The 26,351-nt window shown below is 36.8% G+C and overlaps 1 protein-coding gene across 1 annotated transcript in view; it reads left to right on the plus strand.

Moving 5' to 3' along the window:
* The window catches only part of Gnptab (N-acetylglucosamine-1-phosphate transferase subunits alpha and beta), an 89,082-nt gene that overhangs the window by 9,003 nt on the left and 53,728 nt on the right, over positions 1-26,351 (plus strand). Inside the window, exons 3-11 of the mRNA XM_083121296.1 lie at positions 7,032-7,202; positions 7,912-8,135; positions 11,572-11,771; positions 12,048-12,170; positions 12,887-13,086; positions 14,101-14,203; positions 14,858-15,103; positions 16,950-17,064; positions 19,591-19,793. Coding sequence (XP_082977422.1) covers positions 7,032-7,202; positions 7,912-8,135; positions 11,572-11,771; positions 12,048-12,170; positions 12,887-13,086; positions 14,101-14,203; positions 14,858-15,103; positions 16,950-17,064; positions 19,591-19,793 — 1,585 coding nt within the window. The remainder of the gene's footprint in view (positions 1-7,031; positions 7,203-7,911; positions 8,136-11,571; positions 11,772-12,047; positions 12,171-12,886; positions 13,087-14,100; positions 14,204-14,857; positions 15,104-16,949; positions 17,065-19,590; positions 19,794-26,351) is intronic.

Here is a 26,351-nt window from a genome sequence, read left to right on the forward strand (position 1 = left end):
GCACTTTACCTTTTAATTTTTTTTTAACGTTATAAAAATTGGCAAGTGCATGCATGCTCCCAACCTCAAATTTACTTCACCACTCTCTGTCCTGTCTGTTTAAACTCGTGTGAGATGGTCATTAATCGCTCACTGAGTGAAGTTAATTTCCAATATTATGAAATAAAATACGTAAATATTTCAATATCATATTTACTCGAATCATAAAAGCAAATCACTTTCTTCAAGAATTGACTTTTCTCTTCCAACCCTGCAAAATTTTCACTTTCCATCTAGTGATTTATACGAGGGGTGGCCAGAATGTAATTTCCAATTAGTAGGGACGTTGATTTTTCGCAAACGCGAAAACCGTGAAAAATGGTAATTGCTGCGAAGTTGTGTTTATGAATGTGCAGTGATGTCTGGACACATATTTCGCCCGTTCAAAATATCGAAATAATGCGAATTTGGCATAAAATACGAATTGTTGGCGTTTTTAGCAATTTTTTTTAAAAAAAGTCCTAAAACAACAAAAAAATTCCATGAAATCCAACATTCTTGTCTTTTCTAGGCCATGTTTGTATACATAGAAAGTGCAACTTTTCAACATTTTATTCAAGAGTAAACTATAATGGAATAATTCTGACAGCCACATTAAATCATGTATTTCCAACAATTTTTTCAACTTCTATCAAAACCATTTGCATCACAGAGCAAAGTGGCAGGGTTCTAACAGAAGATCGAGTGCGTATCTACCGTCACACAGGAGCCACATCTTCAGTATTTGTCGCGTGAGATGTGTTTTGAATTACCAAGCTAAGGATGTGTTTTGAATTACCAAGCTAAGTGCGCACCATCGGCATTTGTCGTGCGAGAAATAATGGAGCTCAATAGTTAAAAAGTCTGACTACCATGCGAGAGACATGGGGTCGATCCCCTGTGGGGGAGAACCGGAATCTTTTCCACATATTCAAACTGCTCCGGCACCCACCCAGCATTATCAAGCGCGTACCTGGAGGAAACTTTGAGGGATAAAGGTAGCCAGGAGCATTGTGCTGATACATCACCCCCATTTTCGGCCGTGATCAACAAACTGTAGGGCCCAAACTCCACACCCCTATACACCTTTATGGCAAAGTGCAGGGGAGCACTTTACTTTTACTTCCTCAAAAATCTGTTCCAACATATCAAACTGTCGCAAAAATACGTAGACCATGTGACCTACAATTTAAAATAATAGTTTAGAAGCACAATGGAGTATTACGTTTCGGTATATTTGGCAGAAAAATGTTCTAAAACAATAACACGAATTTTGGAAAACGTAACACTAACAAGTCAAAAAAGTTAATGCCAATTTTTGGTGCTATAATATATCGGTACCTGTCACGTGAGATTGATTGATTTAAATTTTTTGGGTGCTTCGCCACGTATGGTCATTATGCACCCTTCAGTATGTACGGGGAAAATTCCATTATCTGAAACCCTTACCTTAAAATTAAAAAGGCAGTATGGAAAATAACTTTTCCAAAATAACTTTCAAGATATGAAACTCTCACGAAGAGGCGTAGGCCATGTGACTTACAATTTGAAACAGTAGTTTAAAAACACCATGAAGGTATAATTTCAAGTATTTGCCAGAAAATGCACTAAAATGAAAATGTGAATTTTGGGGAAAATAACACCGAATAGTAAAAAATAAAAAAAATACACCAATTTGAAAAAATAACAAAAAAATCAAGATCCCTACTGGTTTGGCATAAATAAAACAAGAATATCAGTTGTAATTTATTGCATTAGTAACAGTGAGTCCTAACCTAATTTTTTGCATAATCACCAGCGTTGTTCTGGCATTTGTTGTAGCATGGCACTAAATTTTGTATGCCCATGTCATATGTGTTTGACAGCAGTGTAGCTGTCAAATCCTTGTCCTGCCAGAAACTTCTTCAGTTAAACAAAGAGATGAAAGTCGGTACATGCAAGGCCCGGGGCTGTATAGGGAGTGGTCCAAGATCTCTCACCTGAAGTGATGCAAAGGGCCCGCGTGTACTCAGCTGTATGGGCTTGTGCAAATTCGATTGGCCTTCTGTGAATTGTCTCCAACATCGTCTGACCATATTATCACTCACGACGTCCGGTTTGTACACCTCACACGATTCCTGGTGGCTTTGTGCCAAATGCTGAGCGTGCAAAAATCTGATTACTACACGTAGGCTACATCGCGGTCGGTGGGAGACTGTATGAGAGCTGCAATGTTTAACCTAGAACTGTTCTAAAACGGCTGCATTGCAACTGTACCAGATTACAGCTACATACCACTTATTTCTGCCTGCATGTGTGTGTGTTGCTCTCCGACAACTAGTGCTGCATGTAGGCACCATTGGAGCTTTTTTCAGGATGCCCCTTGTATATGAACGTTCAGAAGTTGTTAGTAACAGAGTGTTCCTGTTTTAATGTGTGGTTAGCTAAATCAGAGGTACCTATACAATGCAATTCTATAAATTCCTTGCTTTAAATTTCTAATACCTCCATACCCTTTTCTTCAGCAATGACGACTGCATGTTGTCAGTTTCACAGTATTTCACTTGGATATACTGTACTGAAGCAGAAATCCCATTGATAATGTAAGGAAATATGCCACTTTCTTTTGTACAATTCAATTGTTTCACTTATATGCAAGAGTTAAGTTGTTTGCTTTACAGAGAAGAGAGAAGTAGCTTTATACATCAAAAAATGAGTCCACACTCATGGTTCTTGGAAGCAGAGGGTTCCAAACCTCAGTGGAAATATCAACATGTAATACCGAGAATGTATAAGGACACTGATAAATTACAAATTGTATTTCTACAGTTCATGAGATAGTTAAGTATAAATTAGATGTAGTAGCTGTCCAGGAAGTTAGGTGGCCAGGAGAAGGGAATTGTAAAACTAAAAATTATACTTTTTTCTATGGTGGTACTGAAAATCATAATTTTGGAACAGGCTTTTTCATAAATAATAGAATTATCTCGGCTCTTAAAACAGTAGAATTTATTAATGATAGGATATCATATGCAGTTTTACAGGGTAGGTGGTGTAAAATTATTTTAATAAACATACATGCACCAATGGAAGATAAAGATGATAATACTAAAGATGATTTTTATGCAGAGTTAGAACAGGTCTTTGATAAATTTTCTCAGTATGATATGAAAATTCTGTTAGGTGACTGTAATGCACAAATTGGCAAAGAAGAGACATTTAAACCCACGATTGGTAAAGAAAGTCTTCATGAATTAAGTAATGATAATGGTATAAGATTGATTACTTTTGCAACCTCAAAGAATTTAATTGTGAAAAGTACCACTTTTAAACATAAAGATATCCATAAATATACCTGGTCTTCTCCAGATGGTAAAACTCACAATCAGATAGATCATATTCTCATTGATAAGAGAAGGCATACTAGTATAATTGACGTTCGTACACATAGAGGTGCTGACTGTGCTAGTGACCATTATTTAGTAATTGCTAAATTAAGAGAAAGACTCTCAGTGATAAATCATAATCAACAAAATCTAAAAGTTCTAAAATTTGATACAGGAAAGTTTACTGATGAAAGAATTAAGAAAGATTACCAAATTAAACTGTCAAATAGATTTGATGTTTTGCAGGATTTAAATGATGATGAAAATATAAATGAAACAGACGTAAATAAGAATTGGGAGCACATACGTGATGCAATAGAATCAGCAGCTAAAGAAAGTATAGGATACCATAAACCGAGAAAAAGTAAGCCATGGTTTGATAATGAATGTCATAATCTAATAGAAATAAGAAATCAGGCTAGACTTAGGTGGTTAAATAACTCTGATGATACAAATCTAAACAATTATAATAGAATAAAGCGAGAAGTTAACCGCACGTTTAGAAGTAAAAAAAGAGATTACTTGAAAACCAAAATTAACGAAATTGAAACAAACAGCAAAAATAAAAATATCAGAGATTTATATAAAGGTGTAAATGAATTTAGAAAGGGGTGGCAACCTAAAGTAAACTTGATAAAAGATAAAGACGGTGATTTTCTAGCTGACCCAAGTGATATTCTAAATAGATGGAAGAACTACTTTAATGACCTTTTAAATGTCCATGTAGGAGATAAATCAGAAGTGAATGAAGTACACACAGCAGAACCTTTAGTTCCAGAACCCAACTTGACTGAAGTTAAAGATGCTATTAAAAGGCTAAAGAATAACAAAGCACCTGGCATTGATTTAATACCAGCTGAGTTAATTAAATATGGTGGAAATTCATTAATGTATCAAATTCATAAATTAATCTGTTTAATATGGAATAAAGAAGAAATCCCTCAACAGTGGAAAGAATCCATAATTGTTCCTGTGTTTAAAAAAGGTGATAAAATGAACTGCAATAATTACCGTGGAATTTCTCTACTCTCAACAACATATAAAATATTATCTAACATTCTTTTAACAAGACTAACCCCATATGCTAATGAAATTATAGGTGATTATCAATGTGGATTTAAACGTAACAGATCAACTACAGATCAAATTTTTCACATCAGACAGACACTTGAAAAAAAGTGGGAATATAATCAAAATGTCCATCAGCTATTCATTGATTTCAAAAAAGCATATGATTCAGTCAAAAGAGATAAACTATATAATATATTAGTTGAGTTTGGAATACCTAAGAAGCTTGTTAGTATGATAAAAGTATGCACCAGTGAAACAGAAAGTAAAATTCGTGTGGGTATTAATATGTCTGACAAATTTACAATTCATGATGGGTTAAAACAAGGAGATGCATTATCTCCATTGCTCTTTAATTTTGCCTTAGAATATGCTGTTAGGAAGGTAAAAGAAACTAAAGAAGGACTAAAATTAAATGGTGTGACTCAGTTGTTAGCATATGCAGATGATGTAGACTTACTGGGGGATGATGTGAATACAATTAAGAATAATGCTAAAATATTTTTCAAAACTGCTAAAGAGATAGGTTTGGAAGTTAACAAAGAGAAAACTAAATATATGCTTACAGGCCGAAACCAAGTGTTAGGTAATAATCAAAATCTAATTATTGATAACAACTCGTTTGAACCAGTTTCCAAATTCAAATACTTAGGAGTAATATTAACAAATGAAAATTATATTAAAGAGGAAATAAAAAGTAGGCTTAATTCAGGAAATGCATGTTACTTCTCTCTTCATAAACTTTTGTCTTCTCGTTTAATATCTAAGAAACTGAAAGTTAAAATATACAAAACAGTAATTTTGCCTGTAGTATTATATGCATGTGAAACTTGGTCCCTTACATTGAAAGAGGAACATAAATTGAGAGTATTTGAAAATAAGATCCTTAGGAAAATCTTTGGACCTAAACGGGATGAGGAGACAGGTGAGTGGAGAAGGTTACATAATTTAGAACTACATAATTTGTATGCATGTCCAGATATTATTAGAATAATTAAATCAAGAAGACTTAGGTGGGCAGGCCATGTGGCACGAATGGGAGAGGAAAGAGGAGTTTACAGGATTCTTGTTGGGAAACCTGATGGTAAGAGACCTGTAGGAAGGCCAAGACGAAGATGGAGGGACAACGTTGAGATGGACCTAAGGGAAATCGGTAGGGATGGAAAAGAGTATATAGAACTTGCTCAAAATAGGGAAACATGGAAGGCCTGTGTTGCTGCAGCCATGAACCTTCGGGTTTAAGAAGGCTAGAGAGTTAGTAGTTAGATTTCTAAATCAATCACTCTTCACTCTTATCTCATTTAGTCGTAACTTTAAAAATAATCAAGTATTTTATTTTAAACTTACTGCGTATGATAAAATTCTGTAATCATTCCCTAGCTTTGAATTGTAATAATTTTCCAAATTCACTATTTTCTGTTTTGAATTCAAATCATAGAGAATAGAGAAATTAAGTCAATTTCATAGAAGATAATATTGGTACTTAACAAATCCATACCTGGATCTGTATAAGTTTATTATTTCCATTTGCAAAAACATCGATTTAGTTTAGTTTGTATTTGTCAGGGAAAAATGTAAATGTTGTCCTGGAAAACCTAGAAAAGTCAGGGAATTTCATTTCCGCTTGTTTGTAGCCACCATGAAGAAAATATCCTGGAGCAATACAATTAAAAATTGCAGTCTTAAGAAATGAATTTTGGAACAAAAGGGTATTGTTTGAATAAAAGAAAAAAAAATAGTTCTCAAAGTTGTGTTAGTTGGGTTATGTGAAAGAAATTTGGTTCATTTATAGCAAACACTATACAGGTTAATAATAATAATCATACTGCTATGATTCAGGATGTACAAACAAATGTAGTGTGAACCGAAATTCATTTTTGTTTGATTGAGCTGAACAGTATTGTCATTTAGCATCAACGTTAACATGTATCACTGCTATTTGATAATGAAATAAATACATGTGCATGGAATTGCATTACAGGTTGCTCACTAGTTACTTAAGTTTGGCTAAAACACTATTTAAGTCATCGGTATTTTATTTCTTCAAAGCATATCTTCATGATAATGGTGTATTCACAGCTACTTTTGCTCTACTGATTTCATTGACTTCATTTAAGAAATTGTACACTTGCAATCATTGTACAGTCATTACCAAGAATATGCACTTTCCCACTTGCTAACAAACATTACAGTAAATCTTCTGGAGTCTGAAGCAGTTCAGTGTTTCTCGGATGCTTTCCAACTCTTCCAAATGTGTGATCAAGAACCCATGACAACGAAATGGAAAGGTAAATGAGGCAGACACTGAACAGAAATATGCTTCATTTTTGTCAGCTTGGCAGTAAACACAATTGAACAAAATGACAACATCATAAAGAAATGTTTTTGCGACATGATGACAAAGCTCACATAACTTTAAAAATTGATGATTTGTCACAGCACCAATATTTTGTAGCTCTGACTGTTGGGCAAAGCTAGGAGTACTAGTCTGACTCATCCCTGCTTGTAGAGTTCATTAGTGGGTCTTTATCATGTTTTAAAGAAATCAACCTTTCTTTTACTTACTTATCTCATTTACAGATTGTGCCAGTATGTCCCAATAGACATAGTGTACACATGGGTGAATGGAAGTGACCCATTGCTGCTTGATGAGCTGGAGTACACTGTGAAGACCTATGGGCAAGAGACTTCAGAGGCAACGAGGCATTGTCCCTACAAGGATTGCATCCCATCCCATTTTCTAGCATTCAGGTTTGTTTATTCTCATATTTTTATAATAAAGGGGAAGGAAATAGAAATAGACAAATTAAATGTACATAGTTTATATCATTACTGCATCTTCTATTTAATGTATGGAATCGTATCTCTACAAATAGAAGAGGTTTTGCCAGCCTCCGTGGCAGAGAAGTAAGCATAAAGTGCTTCAAAGCTATTTGAACCCTGGCCAGGCATGAACGTATCACTGGTGTTGTCCCATCATCCATTTCATCATTTAATCATTCAACCTCACAATAAGTAACCCAAGTGAAATAGAAATAAAAGTGGTGGTATTGATACAAAATATCTACATTTTATTTTGCCTGGTGAGTGTTTCCTATTTCATCTCACTTGTGTATTGAAACTTTCAAGCTCTCATTTCTTTTTTGCCTTATTTTTGTGCTTTAACTGAAATAAGTAACAAAATATGTGATTGGCATGCTAAGGGAGTAAGTGTTAGGAGTGGTTTTATCAATAGAAGTCAGAAAAACAAACTATTGTGTAGTGGAGAATCAAGTTTTTATTCATTTTGAGGTAGTATTTTATGATAGTGTTGATGTTAACTGCAACTAATAGTATGTAATACATCTGAGAGCACTAAAAATGCTAGAAAGAAATTAGTGGGGAGACAGAAGAGGTATTGTCACATTTCATAGCATGTATTTACCAGTGTTTTGAACTTTCCTGTTGCTTCTCTTCACAGTTCGTGGTTGCCCAGTGGATTTGGGTTGAGCTATATTTATTCGGCTTTCCCTTCTCTTCGCGATGTTGCCGAATTAATTCAAGTCCAGGTTCCAGATACAGGAGGGAAACGCAATTGGACCTTGCTGGCATTTGGCAGCATCATAGAAGCCACGATTGGAGCAAGCACCACCACTGATTCAGCGTTGAGTAACTACACGTTGCATCATGTTTATTGGTCAGCAGGTAGGGAGCCATTCGTTGTCAAGTTGTGTATCTGCGTGTGTTTCATCCCCATGCAAGAAAAAGTTCATGTAATATGTTTCAGTTTATATGTTTCATGTAACGATCTGATGAAAGAATTTCACTCATTCTGGTCTACTCCAATAAATTTTGAACCGATACTGCTATGCTTGATTTTGTAATATAAATAATGATATTTTCATCACTTCAAAATAAGGATGGAGCAGATTAATTGGTTCCCTCTCGGTATCAGCCAATATAGGTATATCAGTTTATTGGTAAAATTACCTGATCTGATATATCTATAATAGCTTACGATGTAATGTGAAATTATGTAATTTTGATTTTATTTTTACAGATATAAGGATATTATTTATGAATTTTCTAAATGTGCAGTTTCTTTTTCAAAGTAAAAACCTATAGGAATCACCTAGTTCTATGGAATGACCTTCAGTTATAGCACCCAAAGGTCAACTTCACTTCACGTAGTACACCTCGGTAACTGCTTTTTCTAGGCCAACAAGGCTCTGCCGTCTGGACCTATGGCCAGTATAATTCTGTAGAATTTGTCATATGTGCTGAGTGTTTCTTAAAGCGTATTTAGAATATTTTAATCCTAACAGACAGACTAGTATTAGTTCTTTTTAATAGTGGATGAATGAATTAGTGTTAAAAATTTAGTTAGAAAGTTTATCACAGACATTTTATTTTTGTGTGATGGGAATGTCCTGAATTTTGTTTTAGTTAAGGGGCCTTGTATTGCGTGATGGGAAAATATAGCCTATGTGCTGAAGTGACCACAATACAAAAAAACAATCAATGACTTAGTTATATATTCTATTAGGAACATTTACAATTTTAGATTTGATAGGTAGAATATCAGTTATAAGTGTAAGCAAATTTTATGTTCCCACTTCATCACTGGTAAAAATTTTACATCAGTCCATCTCTATTTTAGGTATAAATGCTATAAGAAAGTTGTGTTTTTGTATTATAAACATCCTCGCTCATACAGAAGTAGTTGTTGATATATTTGAGACAGTGCTGGCAATTTTGGGGGGGGGGGCAATTGTTCCCCTCCTTTTTGCCCATGCACTATGACTCCTTAATGCTAAGCCTTGTCTATGAAGAGACAAGAGACCTCCAGTTTTGGCACCCAACCGGCACTACTGGTGAGGGATTTAAAAGCATTACAAGCATAATGTGTAGGTTTTCCCGTGAGAGAACCATACGTACTGTTCTGTATTAAATATGAAGTGTGTGCCCTCTTTTAGTAAGCACTCAAACATGGAAATCAGCCATCAGAACTAATTCAAGTATAGGATTTTTAATAGTTTGGATATTCAAATTTCAGATAATATTTGTGGAATGGAAATTAACTTTGTCACATCCATGGTTACATTTGATTCTATGCAGTTTGCCTACCCTCCTTTGGTTAAGTAACAAATATGTTTTACATCCAACATTTTGGGAGTGATATTTTATGGCAGATTGTTGAATCACCCTCGCTGCTCCCTTAATAAGGAAATTCATATACTTCCACCAGTGAAGCTCGCCAGGAACCAAGCTATAATTAGAACTTATCTAAATAAATTTTGCTTTTATATTTCAATACAATATAAGTACTTAAAAAAATAGACAACATTGCTTGAGGTGGGGTTTTAACGTGTAATGGGAGATATGTTTTTATGGTCGTTTTTAGATTTGAGGTTCATGCTTGGCAATGTGAGAAGTGAGTTTTTATGCACACAAAGGGAAGTTTTAACAAATACCTTTTTTAACTATGATCTTTTACTATCACCTTATTCCTTGTTCTTTTGTGTAAATTGACGTAGACATGAAGTCATTCCGATTGCCAAGAAGCGCACCTGAGGAAGAGACTAGTTGTGTCTCAAAACGTTGTGTTTTCTATAAAACATATACTCATGAACCGTAAGTAATCATTTTTATAGTATATTTTTAAGTACTTATATTGTATTGTAACAACGTGAGTAAATCGCACATGCCTTTTTTATAAAATAAGCTTTTATATTTGTAAGAAATGTGGGAAAAGATTTAGGAGGAAAAGAGATACGAGGTGTGGCTAGAAAAAACCGTACTGATGCTACAAAAACTTTTATGGGTTATTTTGTACAATACAAACAATATCCCCTTCAAAGTACTTCCCTGCACTATTGTTACACCGCTCCATACGAACCTTCCATTGCTGGAAGCAGTGCTGGATATCATTTTCTGAAACCATGTTCATGATCTCCTTCGCTTTTGTTTTCATAGATTCTATGGTCGTAAATCTGGTTCCTTTCAGTGCTGATTTGACCTTTGGGGAAAATAAAGTGGCACGGAGCTAGATCCGGTGAATAGCGTGGATGTTCTAACACTGGGATCCCATGCTTGGCCAAAAAAGCCTTGACTGACAATGGCATGTGGGCAAGAGCATTGTCCTGATGAATAATCCATGACTTGCTTTTCCACAAATCAGGCCGTCGTCTTCTTACTCGCTCACGAAGGGTTGTCAGCACCGTAATGTAATAATGTTGGTTGACAGTTTGACCTTTGGGAACCGAATTCGAATCAATTCACCGACATTCAGTGCAAGGCTGTCCAGGATGCGAGTTGTCCGCGATCACTTCTCATCCCTCTTTAAACCTTTGAAACCACTCAAACACTTGCGTGTGTGATAAACATTCATCTCCCTACACTTCCTTCAACAAACCATGAGTTTCTGTGGCAGATTTTCCGAGTTTCATAAGAAACTACACATTGATACGCTGTTCCACTTTCACACTTAACAAAGTTTCCGACGAAGCACAGATGTACGGTTGGTTCACTTCGTCAACAAGCTACAGCAGAACTGAGCGCCGCACACCCTGGGCAATCACACGGTCGATAGGCAGGATATCACGTTATTCACTCATGCACCTCTCGACCTTGACGTGCTTGCCGTTTGTCAACAGCAACATCAATCCGTTTTTTATCTAGCCACACCTCGTACATTACCATTATCAGAAAATCTAACATTGAACACAATGTGCATCCCCAGTAGCACTGATAACTTGTAATCAAGGAGTCCAGAGGTAGAATCGCAGTGGAGGTGCAGTGTACAGTGTTTTGAATCCCACTGTAACTTGCAATGTGGCTTTTTACTTTGAGAAATGCCCCATCGCTACCTTCTGGAGCTATTTATCCAACATTAATTTAAGTACTGTCAGACACTATAAAGCCAAAGGATTTTGAGATTTTTTACTTCTTTGCACTTCACATAGATGAAAGTTGTATTTTGTGTATTACCAGTTGTTTTTATACCAAATTTGAGATTCTATTCACTACTCTAACACTGAAATGGGATCAGTTTTTGTACTGAATTTTTAATATTTATTCACCATAATTCTGTTGCTCCAAATATTATATGCCTATTATGCGTGTGTTCTGTTGTTTGCAGAAAATACTGCATCCAATGGTTACTTGGTACCAGACACGGTTATTTTGAATGGCGTCCATTCAGGTCTCAATGTGGATAGCCTGCATAAGAAATTGCCTAAAAGTGTGCAGCATGACGTGAAGAAGATCTGGTTATATTCAGAGAAAGGCCTCGCTGTTGTCCAGTTCCTGAATCCTCATGCTGCAGATGTGATCTGTAAGGTAAGTATCAAGAAAAAGCTTCCTTCAAGTGTTCATTGTTTCGTCGTCCTCGTGGAGAATTAATTTGTCTGTAGCTATTGCATCACAGAGTTTACTTAGTTTTACGGGAGCTTTGTCTACATTGGAATTGGTGGCCTTACCATCAGTGTAATTTTGACATGTGCATATATGTTTCTTTTTTTTTGTACTATGTAACATTTAGTCATGTTTTGTTAGAGCTTATTTTATGTATAACTTCAGTAATGGAATTTATTTGTTTTTATTTTGTCTATGCAGGCATCTCAGAATCTCACAATTGATGGAAAGGATGCTACTGTTAACAATGCACACTTGATTCTTCAATTACCTGCAATAAGAAATTTCGAAGATTTTTCATCACGAAGATTTGAAGACAAAGAGGTGAGTAGATCTCTTTCTTTCTTTGGTTTATATTTTTTATTTCAACCTTGAACAATGGAAGAAAAAAATATGGCCTATGTGAAAAAATAAAATTATTTCATTTTCTGAAAACAAATAGGAAATAAATTATACACTAAAACGTAAAATATTCTAATTTATAGGAAAGCAACATACACTAGTATAGGATTTATTGTCGGGTTTGGCTAAGCTTGAGTTTTATTGAAGTGAACAAATGTTTATGTATATTGTTTTTTTTTATACGATTCATGTAATAAATGCATTCATTTGGGCAATAGCTACAAAAAAAGTTCAATTGTGTACATGTGTATTTTTAGTTGTGTTCCTTGTTTACTTCTCTCTTATATTTAATTCAGCAAAATTGAATTACTCTTTTTGTATGACTATTGCTATGGTGTCAGTTAAAAACTTTAAAAATGCTTGTTATTTTGTAATGTGATTAGTTGTTTTGTATTTATTTATATATTGTGCTGCTTAGTAAATGTATACTTGAGTTGCGCAAATTAATTGTGTGGAATTGGGCCTGCACCTCAAAACTCCTTAGAACTCTTTTATTCATATTTCAAAACACAATGAAATGCAGTGAAAATGTCAAAAACATATGTGTATATATTAATTTGCATGTGTGTTTCTGGAGGTCTTAATTCTGTTGCCATCGGCATTCGAAGTTCATGCTCTCTTTATTCTTTTCTCTTCAGGAACTACGGTATTCTCTTAGATCAGTCGAAAAGTATGCACCTTGGGTTCGACATATTTATCTTGTGACCAATGGACAAATACCATACTGGCTGAATTTGGACAATCCTAGGCTGACTCTGGTCACACATGAAGAGATTTTTCCAAACACTTCCCACCTACCGACATTCAGCAGCCCAGCCATTGAAAGCCATCTCCACAGGTATGCATGCACCATCCTGCTTCTTGGATTTGTATTTTCATTATATTACGTTGATTTTCTGTCTCCTTTTGGTTAACACTGTTGAAAATAATATTCAGTGGTTATGGAAACTGTATCGGGTGTATATGTATTGGATAAAAAAATAACAACTATTCAAGTGTACAAGAATGTGGTAATCATCATGCATAGGAGGAATTAAGTTGTCAATAATAATAAAATTTGAACTATAAATGTTCCTCAAATAGAGTTCTTGGCATATTCTGCCATTTGTTTTATGACTTACCTATTCCTAATAACTGCAGTATTTACATTGCTTCTGCTGGCATCAGGAGCTATGGGGGTCTAGCCAGTAGGATGTGTGACTCCTATGTGGGAGACCTGGATTCGATTCCCAGGGTGGCTGATCTAAGGTCGGAATTTTTCCAGCTTTGACCCAGATAAAGTTGCTCTGACACCCAGCCTCAAATCAATTGGTACTTGGGCGCAACTCTGGGGAGTAAAGGTGGCCGGAGAGTGGTGCTGATCACATCACCTCCAAAATAACCAAGATCAACAATGTGTGAGGCCCTACCCCTACATCCCCTAAATGTGCCTTCATGCACAGTGCTGTATGAATGGGGAACTTTACCTTTACCTGCTGGCATAATGTCAATATGTATTACTCTTTATTTTTTTTATTGATATGTGTATTAATTAGAAAGAATCTACTAGGGTACTGTTAACCAAAGTATATTCTTTGTTCTGTATGCAATTTTATGCCTGTTCATGACCAGCTATATTTTCCTTCACCCCTCCCTCCCCATAAAAAAAATATTGGTAATGTAAGATGGTTGATTGTTCACCTTAGATTCATTCAGTGAAAACTAGTGCATTTTATTGTTTCCTTGCTCTTACTCCATTCAAATGCATAATTGTGGAATTTCACAGTGTGTTTTATTGCATTTAGGTTTCAATAAAAATTACATTCTTCAGAAGAAGTTGAAATTTTCTTGAACCTGTTTTTTCTTCTTCTAGGATTCCAGGATTGTCCCAAAAATTCTTGTACCTGAATGATGATGTTCTATTTGGAAAGGAAATCTGGCCAGATGATTTCTACTCACATGAACGAGGTCAGAAGGTATGCATTTATACATTCGTTCCTGCAGTTTTAATATGCATGTTTTTTCTGAACTGCAAGAAACAAATACAGTGAAACCTTCATTTTATGTTTTTCAGGGTACTGTAAAAAAAAAGAGAAAAAACTTAGTATGCAGAAAATTTTGTAACGTTCTGCTGTTTGAATGAATAATGTGGGAAAGTGTAAAATCAGGTTTCCCAGAGGGTTTTGCAAAGGTATAACAGATAATAATAATATTTCTAATAATAATAAAGTCACCTTTATTGTGCAGGTGTGTTTCGGCCTTGCGGGCCACTCTTAAAACAAACCCTTATCAAAAACATATTACAGTTGACAATTTTCACTTTCTGAAACACTGTTCCATTCGAAATATTGTTATGCACAAGATTTACTTTTCCTATGGACAGCATAATATTATGCCAGGTTATTGAATCTAGAGAAAAAATAATTTTTAACAGTGTTAAAATTCATGATAATTTGTATTATTGTCCTCTCTGCTATCTTTATCACCTGTTATAGTTTAAAAAACAAAATTGACACAGAAAGAGATAAAGGCTATTTCTTATAAATATTAATGTTATCCATTACTACCAAAATGTCCCTTACGGTACATGTGTGATCTGCAGAAATTTTGAATTGGTTGTTGTTTTACAGGTGTATCTGTCATGGCCTGTTCCTGAATGCCATGAGGACTGCCCCTCCTCCTGGATAGCAGACGGCTACTGCGACAAAGCGTGCAACAACTCTGACTGCATGTGGGACGGAGGCGATTGCAGGAAGGGAGGCCTGTCAGCCCTGGACACTGAGGATAGCTTTGAGCATTGGCCGGGGGACATGGACAAGTCCAGTTGCTCCCCACATTGCGCCAATGACTGGTTGGCCGATAAGTATTGTGACTCGGTAAGAAAGGGAAAATTATAGGGATGGGCTGAAATGAAATTTTGGCAGGTACCGATATAAAATTTACCAATAACCGATATTCTACCAATCCGATATAAAATTCCAATTGATTCACTGATCTTAATAAATGTATGTTAACAGATAAATCAAACTTTTGCAATGGAAAAGAAGCTGCATATTTAGAATTTTTTTTTAAAAAATGTATGGAATAGAGATATGTTTATATCCATAAAAATTATAACAAAATGTCACATTATTACATTAAATTTGAAGGTATGAGATCAGTAAAATATCAGTAATTTTACCGATACACCGATATGCCTATATCGGCTGATACCGATAGTGTACCGATTAATCTGTCTCATCCTTAGAAAATCAACAGATTGAACATTAACCTCTTGAATCCCAGACTGTAGATAGAGAGCAGAATCCCATGACTACTTGAGACAATAAACTGTCGGTATCGGATGATCCGATTTAGCATACTCCATGTCGGCTCTCTTGTTAGTCCATCCACACGAATATTTTACAACATGCGAAAAAAATGCTTCAAAACACTTGCCAGGTTGTTGACAGTTCTTCAGCAACAATGGCAGGATGATAATCATAGTCATTTTCAAACTTATAACATGAATTCTCACGTGCATCACTGAAAGGATTGTTCACGTATGTCCAATCTTTGACAGACTTTGCCTAGTCTTCCACATCGGATATATCTGAGGCTCTGTCCGAAAGGTACAAAGTACAGACTTGAAGTATGATGTTGGCGGAAGTGACGTCACCTAGTACAGTTCAAAAGTGCCAAGAACAGAAGTACGCAAGTGCACAGCTCGCAGTGCAGATGGTTGGTGACTAGGTCAAGTGGTTTCCGCACTCGTTGTTCATTTGTTTAAAATCACGGAGGTAGAAAGCCAGCAACACAGGTAGATATACGTTATGGGTCAGCAAGTTGTTGGTTATAGTTCTTCTAATGTGTGGAAATGTATGTGTACGAACATTTGAAAATTCTATGTGATTTCTATGGTAAAAAATAAGTGTTTAAAACGCGAGGAAGACAACGAGTACTCAGTTTTTTCTACTGATCGTTTTTGGCGCTGCAATCGAAGTGCAATTTGAAAGATTTGTACTTCCAGTGCATGACTTGAAGACTGCACTCCAAGACCATACTCGGAGGATGCTCGCTTCAAGTACAGTCTTGCACCTTTTGGACACGGCCTGAATATTCAGACTCACTACAGTCACTCTCCTCTTCTTATTGAACATAATCCAACGAACTACTATCCTCCTCCTCCATATTTTTCTGCTTTTGTTTTACAAAATATGCAACAAAACAAAAACACACAGGTCTCCTCAATAGCACGGTTACATACCATGCCATTGATCATCTAATATGCATATCTGTGATTGTCAGGTAAAACTCAAGTCAATTAATATGCTGTAGTTGAACTGGAACTTAAAGACTATGTCTTCAGTTTTGAGCTACACTGATTTTTTTGTAAAGAAATCTAGGATGAAGCTGGAGGTTGCGTTGGTACTCAGTGGTAGGCCATTAGCATTGAATGCCAAATACCCAGGTTCAATTCCTTTGTGAGTCTCCATTTTTCTCTAAAATTCCTTGTGTATGATTTGAGAAGCCCTGCATGTAGGTTACTTTTGCGCCAACTAGTTATTTGTAATAAAGAAAGTAACTCGTGGTGGGCACCATAAAACTGTTATTGCTAGACATAAACAAACTTTGAGCTAATTTTTATCGTTGTTGTGTGGTTTGCATGGGGAGTTTGTCAGAAAATGTATTATGTACAGTACAAAAACTGTATAAATAACTCCATTACATGTTTATTTGCAGAATTGTAATACCATAGAATGTGGGTTTGATGCTGGAGATTGTGGGACAGCCCAATACCATCTTCTACATTCCTTTCAATTTCTTCCACACAAACAGCAGTATGCTCTTCCCAAAGGTATGTGCTTTGTGTAAAAATTCTGGAACATCAAACTACTGTTACGTTTCTGTTACTTAATTACAAATTATAACACCATTAAGCCTTGTTTCCATGATTATGAAAAACTAAATATGCTGACCAAGGCAGTAATTTATTTTATTAAAAACATAAACTAAACGTAACATTTAGTAACTTTTGTACTTGATACAGAGTCTGAAGAAGACCTTGCTAGAAGGTTGAAACGTTACGTTTAGTTTATGTTTTTAATAAAATAAATTACTGCCTTGGTCAGCATATTTAGTTTTTCTTAATTACAAATGGTAATTTCTGTTACGACAGAGTGAGTTCTCTCTAATAAACTTATGATTCATTTTTCCGTGCATTTTTTGCTCTAGATCTATTTCACCACCTGTCTGGTGGCTTTGTAAGGTGAGTACATGCCTGACGAAGCTATCCGGCAGGTGGCAAAATCGATCACAAGGAAAAAGTGTGCGGAAAAATGAACCGTAAGTTTATTAGAGTGAAGTAAGTACCTCTTCCATGTAACCGCCAAATAGATATCTTTAGATACAGTGTTACTGAGTGAGTGTTTAGCTAATTGCATAACACTGCTTAATATTTTAGTCTTGTCAATTCAGTAATTCCTCTCTTCAGGCTAGTTATTAATAACAACTAAAGAACCATACGTAAAGACCTGAATTTTTTGGCATTAATTTCCCCAGAATATTTTGTTTCAAGAAACATGCATTACTCAGCATTAAAAAGAAAGAAACTTTCAATCGATACCTGTTTTTAGTTTTTGATACTCACTTCAGATCTTAGTTTTTGATACTCACTACAGATCTTTGATAATAGAATTCCTAAATTAATCACACACACACACATGCACAAAGGGATCATTGTCACAAATGTTTTGTGCTGTATCAATATTTAACTGAAAATTCGAGAAATATTTGATATTTTGTCCCTTCACCGCAAATTTTATTTTTGGAGTATATTTAACTACACATAGAAAGTGGTGAATTTCACAACAAATAGTAAAAATTACATATAGTAACAAGTTCACATCACATTACTTTGTGACTTACTATGCCCAACAAATGTGTTTAACATGTAATAATCAATGTTTGGGAACAATTAAGGGGGTGGGTGTGTGTGTTGGGGGGGGGGGCACACACGTACGTACAAGGTAACCAAAAAAGTTCTTGCCGTTTTTGACGTCCCATTAATCATGCGCTCACAGCGAGGAAACGAAATGACGCACGTGCCTGCCAAGCGATCGGGAGTTAGTCTGACCATCGACTGTCAGTAATACAGGCACGTTGCGCACACACAGCAGTCATAGCTCGTTCAGTATCGAAGAGAAATGGAGGTATCGAAGCAGCTTGTCCACGTGTGTTTGGTGTATGACTTTAAAGTGGGCCTGTCAGCTGCCGCATTTGCCAGGCATTTGGGGAGAATGCCATGAACAAATGCACTGCCAGGCATTGGTTCCAGAAATTCCGTTCGGGAGATGTGAGCCTTTTGGATGAACCTCGCAGTGGACGACCAGATGTGTTGGATGACGAGGCCCTGAAAGCAGCCATCGAGGAGGACAGCGGTCTAACGTGTGATGAACTTGCAGAAAGGGTCCATGTTTCCACTGAAACAGTCAGACTGCACCTGCATGGGATAGGGAAGTCATACAAGTTAAGGAAGTGGGTACTTCACACATTGTCGGCAGCCATCAAGGAACAACGAGTAACAGCCTGTTTGTCCTTGCTCACTCGGCACCTGAACACACCCATATTTGATCGCTTACTCACTGGTGACGAAAAGTGGGTCCTCTATGACACTCCCAAGCGTGCCAGACATTGGTTGTTGCCACGTGACCCTGTTCCTCACACCTCAAGACCACCTCTGCACCCACGAAAGCTTATGCTCTCTGTATGGTGGAATTGTCGGCAAGTGGTGCATTACGAGCACCTTCCACCTGGTCAGACCATCACTGCTGAGAGTGGCAAAGGGTGCACTGTGCATTGCGGCAGAAGGAGCCGGCATTGGTGAATCGCAAGGGTGTGCTGTTCCTGCACAACAATGCCAAGTCACATGTGGGAAAGAGGACCCAGGATACCCTTCAGCAACTTGGTTGGAAGACACTGTGCCATCCACCATATTCACTGGACCTTGCACCAACAGATTACCACCTGTTTCATTCCCTCGACAACCACCTCCGTGGGAGATTACTTCGAAACCTAACAGTACGTACCATCCACTGTATTGCTCTTTGTTTATCACTGCTCTAGAACGGCAAGAACTTTTTTAGTTACCTTGTATAAATATTTTCATCTACAAGAAAGAAAAACAATTCCACAATTATTTTTCCACACAGCTAGTGCCTCCTTCAGGAAATGAAATGGAACATTAAAATATGTTACGGAAATGTTGGTTGATATTCTATGTAGCACAATGGTAAAAAAATCTGCAGAAATATGAATTCAATCACAGGTTAGTTATAAGAATAAATTATCAGTAACCTACATGTTCATTCTGTTTTGCCCGTAGGCAGCTTTGCAGTGTATTGGAACTTAACTAACTTCTTGGAGAAAGCAACAGTGCTGGATGGAGGCTATGAGGATTCACCTGCAGTTCGGGTGTTATCTTTGTCATTGAAGTTCAAAGTTTTAACACTCATTTTGTATTTGGGCTACAATGACACCACTGTGAATTTTTCACTAAAAACTGTGGAGAATGGAATGGAAACAGAAGTAGGTTTGCTGGATTTTATCTTTGTTTATTTTCATTGTCATTGTGTCATATTCTTTTTAACACAGTTAATTATTTTTACATATAATCTTTGTTTATTTTCATTGTATCATATTCTTTTTAGCACAGTTAGTTATTTTTACACATAATATCCATTTTTTCAAACATTTTCCAACATATTCATGATATACAGTAACTATATAATTTCTCTTCTTGTGTTAAATACCGAACATTTTCCATTCAACTGTTTTCTGTTTAGAATAGAATAGAATAGAATAGAATACTTTATTAGTCATTAGACAACATGATTGCAATAGACTTCGTCATAATAAGTATATAAATGTTAATATAAAAAATTACAAAAGAAAAGAAAATTAAAAATACATATTATAATACAGTCAACTCTCGATTCTACGACCCTGGGTATAACGACCCTCTCGAAGTAACCACCCTTTTCCCAGGAACCGTGAAAAATTTAGAAAAAATTAGAAAAATTTGGGAAAAAAAAGTTGAAAAATTGAAGGAAATCGGCCGAAAAATGCGTTGTTTTTTCCTCCACTCATTCCCTTTACGAGCGCTCTACCGCTCACAATTAGGTCTGAACTAAAAATAGACACCACCACACCATGCTTGAGTGATATCCAATAGCACTTGCCCTATGCCCTCCCCTCCCTCAAGTGCACCAATGTTACCCTGCACTCGACTGCCGCTACCCAACGCACCAGGCTTGTTTAGCCACGCTTGCTCTTGGATACATGAGAAGAGAAGATCGAATGTGCTTGGATGTTATTTTAAATCAACTTGACTTGTTTCCTTGTCCTAAGAGCTGCTGAAAACTCGCGGGGGAGGGTGGGAGCAGCCCGAAATGACTGCTGGACTTGCAGTCTTTGCCAATGTGTATGACAGGTCAAGCTCTTTCATCGATAAATACACCACCTTGAGAGATAAGATCGCAGGAATGTTCGAAAATACAGATGCGTGGCGCCTGGAAGTCTGGCCCATCTGTCCAGCTCTGACCTAGAGTTCATCAGGTTCCCGCGAGTGATCAACTCTCGGCCTTGTAGCTGACAACTTCCGGTAACCGCTTTCATTCAAAACATGTTCTTTGTTCCCTGCAACACTTCATAAAAAAACGAAACTGTTAGAGATAATCAAAACCACAAAGGTGAACTAAAGATCGTCAACCCGCTTAATGCGTTGTCATCCAGGTTTCCACAAAAGTTTACTTCGATCTTACGTGCATCATAACTCCCGTTTCCCACTTAATACGTTTTCCTAATTGTGTCGATGTCGTAATATCTGCCAAAAAAGTGTTCCGTTGGCTGACTGACTTCTCCCTCTTTTCCTGTCAGCAAACGGGGGCGGGGGGGGTGGGGGAGGGGTGATGCAGATTGTTTCAGCCACGATTTTCTTGTTGATGCGGGCTGATTACAGGCGAGGGTGGAAAAGGAACCACCCCTCTTCCTTTCCTTTGACATCTAAAATGGGGCAACCAGTTCTGGATATATTCTTGAAAACGAACAAAAACCATAGAACAAGTAAAAAAAAAAAGTGACCCTCTACCCTTTCCCCAGCTCATTCTCTGCCACTGGTGTGCACGGCAATGTTGATAATTGCAGATTTCAGTTTTTTTTATTTATTTATTATTATTATTATTATTATTTAATGCTGATGTCTGCATAGGAAATATTGCCCGTATTATTGTCTGTTGCATGGTAAAACGTAAAGCAAGGGTCATTTCTTTCTTCTTTACACTGCTGTTAAAAGTTCCGCCTTCCACAGTTGCGTTATCTTTAAAATGCTGGGACTTTTCTCTTCCGCCACCTGTTGCTCGAACTTCCAGCCGGTCTCCTTGTTTTTATGATGCAGCTGGCGCCAGTGTTTTGTCTAGCGTCTGCAAAGCTCTTGCTTGCCGATAACAGTGATGACTCATCCAGCGCGAAGGAAAAAGTTATTGTTTGACAAACGCAAAGCTGTTTTGATTTGACGATAACGAAATTGGATCTCCAGAAAGGAAAACAAGAGTTAAAATAACTTCATGTTCTGCCCCTTCTGATAAGCAAATCTGTAAATTTAATTTGCATCCGCTTTCTTCAGAACCATTCATGTGGAGGAAAAAAAAAGAGTGTTCAATGTAGGAATGGTCGTTGAGACCGATTAAAAAGACATTATTCAAGGGGAAAACGTTTGGAGGGGTGGGTGTTTGACATCGAGAATACTCCTACATCCAACATTAAATCGTCGATTAATGTGAGAGTAAATAACGATCTACCATTTTGATATGTGAAAATGCGCAGTTTCATAAAGCTTCTTTTCAGTTCATTTTATGCTGATGGGCTAATCAGGACTAAATATACAGTTTAAAGTGAAATTTAATTCCAAAAACGAATGATGATTATCGACTGCCACGCTGTTTAATGACGTGTTGTAGAATACGCATTGGGGGAAAACAGATCGCAAGTTGCGCGTTTCCTTTTTCACGCTGGATTACAATGCAAGTCAAGGAAGGAGTTTGGACTGCTTTCTTTAATTGGGAAGGAGGGTGAATGAAGTTGGTTGAAGCAAAGAAAAGTGACTTTTTTTACGATGTATTTTACACAGCCGAACCAGAACGAAAATTACAGCCCTGTCTTTATTTTTTATTTGTCTGGTACCTAGAGAGGTTTTGTTGTTTCTCCCGAGAGATCTAATCTTACCAGTTAATCTTGCAACAGACAATGCTCCAGTAAACCCCTATAAAATCCAACATTCATTCTGCCCGATTATCTCAAGACTTTTGCTGGCACCAGTCTGACTGGTGTCAAAATTCTTCGAGTTTCGCTTGCAATAAGCGAGAGATTATTTTCTTTCCATTGGTCTCGGTGCAAACGGGTTTCTCATGAACTAAAATTGTAAGAATTTCCTGGAAACTCAACGACTGTGCACAATTGAAACAAAGTAACATTATTTTAAATTCTCGTTTGTGAAAACTTTTTCATGTTCTATTTTCCTTCTCACAATATGCATCCTGTGCATAACAGGTTGTATAACTACCAGGATAAATGTTGTTACCATCTCCTAGGCATCTTTGTGTCCGTTTGAGCTCCCTTTAAGCTGAAAATTGGTGCAAATTCTAATAACGACCCCTTCGAAATAACGACCCTTTTCCCGGGAACTGTGAAAGGTCGTTGAATCGAGAGTTGACTGTATTACACATTCAACAATACAGTTTGCAAATTAAACTACAGGTTTTATTACAGCGAAAGCAATTGGAAAATAGTACTCTATTTTGATTACAAGACAAGCCATGTACAAAAACCCATTTTACAACTCTGTGATGCATTATGAGTAGACATTTACATTTTGCAGGCCCTGACGGAAGTGTTCTTTAAATTCCGTGACACTATATATACAATATCGTACTAATATATTATTAATGTGTTTAGCACACTGCTTGTTTTCTAAATTATATATAGAAGCTGGAAGCAAATTGAATAATCTCATTCCATTATGTTTAAAATTTTGTTGAGTCTTGCATAGTCTGACGTATGGCATTTCTATATTCAGATTGTGCCTTGTATTATAGTCATGTACATTAGATCGCAACCTAAAAGTGGGGAGGTTTTCCTTTATGTACATTAAACTATCGTGTCATTCTAAAGAATGATGGGATCTGAACCAGTGTGGTACAAAATCACACTAAGGAACTAAACTGCAGAAAAGACAATGGTCACTCGTTGGGTTTTGTGAACCGTTGAACCTGAATCATGGCTGGGTGTTAGGATAATTACCTGTCTATCTGATGAATTAGGATGAATAGCAAATACGAAGTCCTCTGTTGGCTTCCCAACTTGTCAACCAGAGCGTCGTCTGCTTCTAGCCACTTCTCCCTTCTCAACTCCAGTCCAAAAGTCAGTCCCTTCTCAGCTTGTCTCACCTCTATATCACTAGCCATCGAGCTCTTCCTCTATGCCGAATCGTGTTTTTTAATTGCCACCATGCAAACCGCTGACTCTATAACCAGAAGAAATTACCTGTTTTCTGAATGCTCAGGAGGTTTGCATGGCACAACACTGTGCATTGATTACGTGCCTCAGAGGCTGAGACAACTGATAAAAACAAGTGAATGCCCTGGTCAACGTGAAGCATTCAGAGAGACTTTATAAAATAAACATATAATCTTAGGGATTGATACGCTATGATAAATATTTATAGAGGGCACTGTCATAATACGGTATTCCTTAAAGAATTCCCTACATGACTCCATATCCTGTACTCCTTTTATACAACATATAGCCTTCTTTCGCCATTTGGAGACTTCCTTTGCACCTGTAGAGTTTCCCCATAGTAAATTTCCATACAGTAAGTGTGAATGGAAAAGAGCGTAGTACACAGAGTAGTTGTATTTACGGTACTATAAACCCGAGAAAGTATGAACCCCTCCTCAAGCAGATTTGCTATACTTAAAACAAGCTTAACATGAGCATATGAGCTTTTTGTTCAAGTGTGGAATCTTGTCTAATCTAAGATTTTTGTGAAAATGCCCTCGGGAATTTCCTCAGAAAGTATGACCCTCTCAGATTGATTTGTTTATACTTACAAAAGGCACTTCTGTGAGATTGTTATCCATAAATTTGTTAAAAATATGCCCCTCTTGTGGCCACACTTAAAACTGGCCATCCACACACATATACACACACACACATACACACACATACACACATATTTATTTCTGGTTTAAGTTCAATTGGATACCAGGCTTAATTTGTTTATCTAATATTAAGACAATGTAATTCTTCTAGAATTGCTCTGTGACTCTCTCATTTCTTACATCATAAACATATGATTTTTCACCTATGAGAATGACACTACAAATGGTGTCATCGGGTAATGCCTCGTGGAATTCACAGATAATTTTAATGTTTGTCCTGTCATTAACCACAACCTGTTTCCTTTTTGAAGTGTTGATTACAAACATGGGTCTCCGTGTTTTGAATTCATCTGGTGAGTAATACATATCAGTACTGCCAGTAGTGACCCTTTTGAAAGCCGAAAAAGCCTCATATAATTTGAGAAAATCATTCTTGGAAATGTCTAAATTGTAATTTTCTCTAGGAAATACCTCATTTCTGCCATTTTTAAGATATATGTTCTTGATGTTGCAGCTATCAAATCTACTTGAATTTTTTTCCTGATTGTTGTGTCTCCCAGTCTGAAACAGTACCACTACAAAATCAGGCATGTCAAATTGAATACTGGAGAATGAATTTGTAGCATCAAACTCATAATAGGTACCAGATGCGGGCTTCTGTACGCATTGATATGTGTAAAATTGCAGAGGAACCTGTGGATTTTTTAGGATATCTGCTTTGTATTTAAGAGCGTAACTGGCTTCATACTCAACAACAGGGATTCTTAACTCCATAGTCTGAATAATGCACTTGCCCTCATCAGGTAAGGTATTGGGCAGAGCTTCTCCTGTAGGGTTTATCGCACTGTACCTCATCAAAGCATTATTATCATTTGCAGCTCTTCTAAATGTAATTCTTAGCCCCCCCTTCCACATAATTTCTTTGTAATCCGAGAAGAATCCTGGCAATAGGCGCATGGGGAACAGCACTGTGTGGTTTTTGGTTAATATCTTATCACCAGCTTCAAATCCGCCTATTTTGTAGTATGAAGCCTCGGTTTTGGATAATTTTAATGTAGCCAAAGCTGTGGAGGTAATGCCTGGATAATCCACTCTGTTTATAACAACGCCATGCTTTCTGATCTCAATTTCAGAGAATAGATGCGGCACAAAATTGTCCACCAATCTTATGTTTGAATTTGCCGGATAATCTGTTCCATCGAGCTTTACAACATCAAATTTGATGTATAGATCTGCTCTGTGGGGGTGTATAAAGCCATCCCCAACATCAAGATCAACCTCGATTTCTGTGTTGGGTTGATTTAAATTTGCAAATGTCCTCCTGTTTGGAGGGAATGATTGTAGCTCATAACTCTCAATATTTTCCATTGTATGTATTTTTATTTAAATGTTAATCTCTATGATAGCAGTTGTTGTGGCTCCAGCAAAATCAACTAATTCTTCTTTTTCATTAGTGACCATCAATTCAATATAATCTATTCTATTATGGCACACAGGAAAATATAATGTTGGGGATGGATTGTAGATGATGGGCTCCATGAATTCGGAATTAGGTTTGAATGTTGCAATGATGCCAGTTTGTTTGTGAGTGCCTATGCCATTTGATTTGGTGATCATACCCTCAGCCACATTACAGTGAATATTCAGAGTCTCTATGGCTAAGAATTTGGGTATATTCATAGCAGTGTGTTTGATGGCCGGTTCAAGTTTTGTGTTGTTCTCAAAGCCTAACAGCTCTCCTATAGTACCCAGATCCACTGTTTCTGTAGCAGATACAATCTCTACTCTGTGAGTGACAGAATTTTGACTTAACACTACACCTCTGGGTAATTGAGCATTTAGAGTGGACAGATTATATTGCCCTGGAGTGATGACAATTTTTTGATCCCCTACTGCAATTGTGTTGTTGTGGTGCGTAATATTGGGGATC

The sequence above is a fragment of the Lepisma saccharinum genome, chromosome 4, assembly GCF_977018435.1.
Source record: "Lepisma saccharinum chromosome 4, izLepSacc3.1, whole genome shotgun sequence".
NCBI lineage: Eukaryota > Metazoa > Arthropoda > Insecta > Zygentoma > Lepismatidae > Lepisma > Lepisma saccharinum.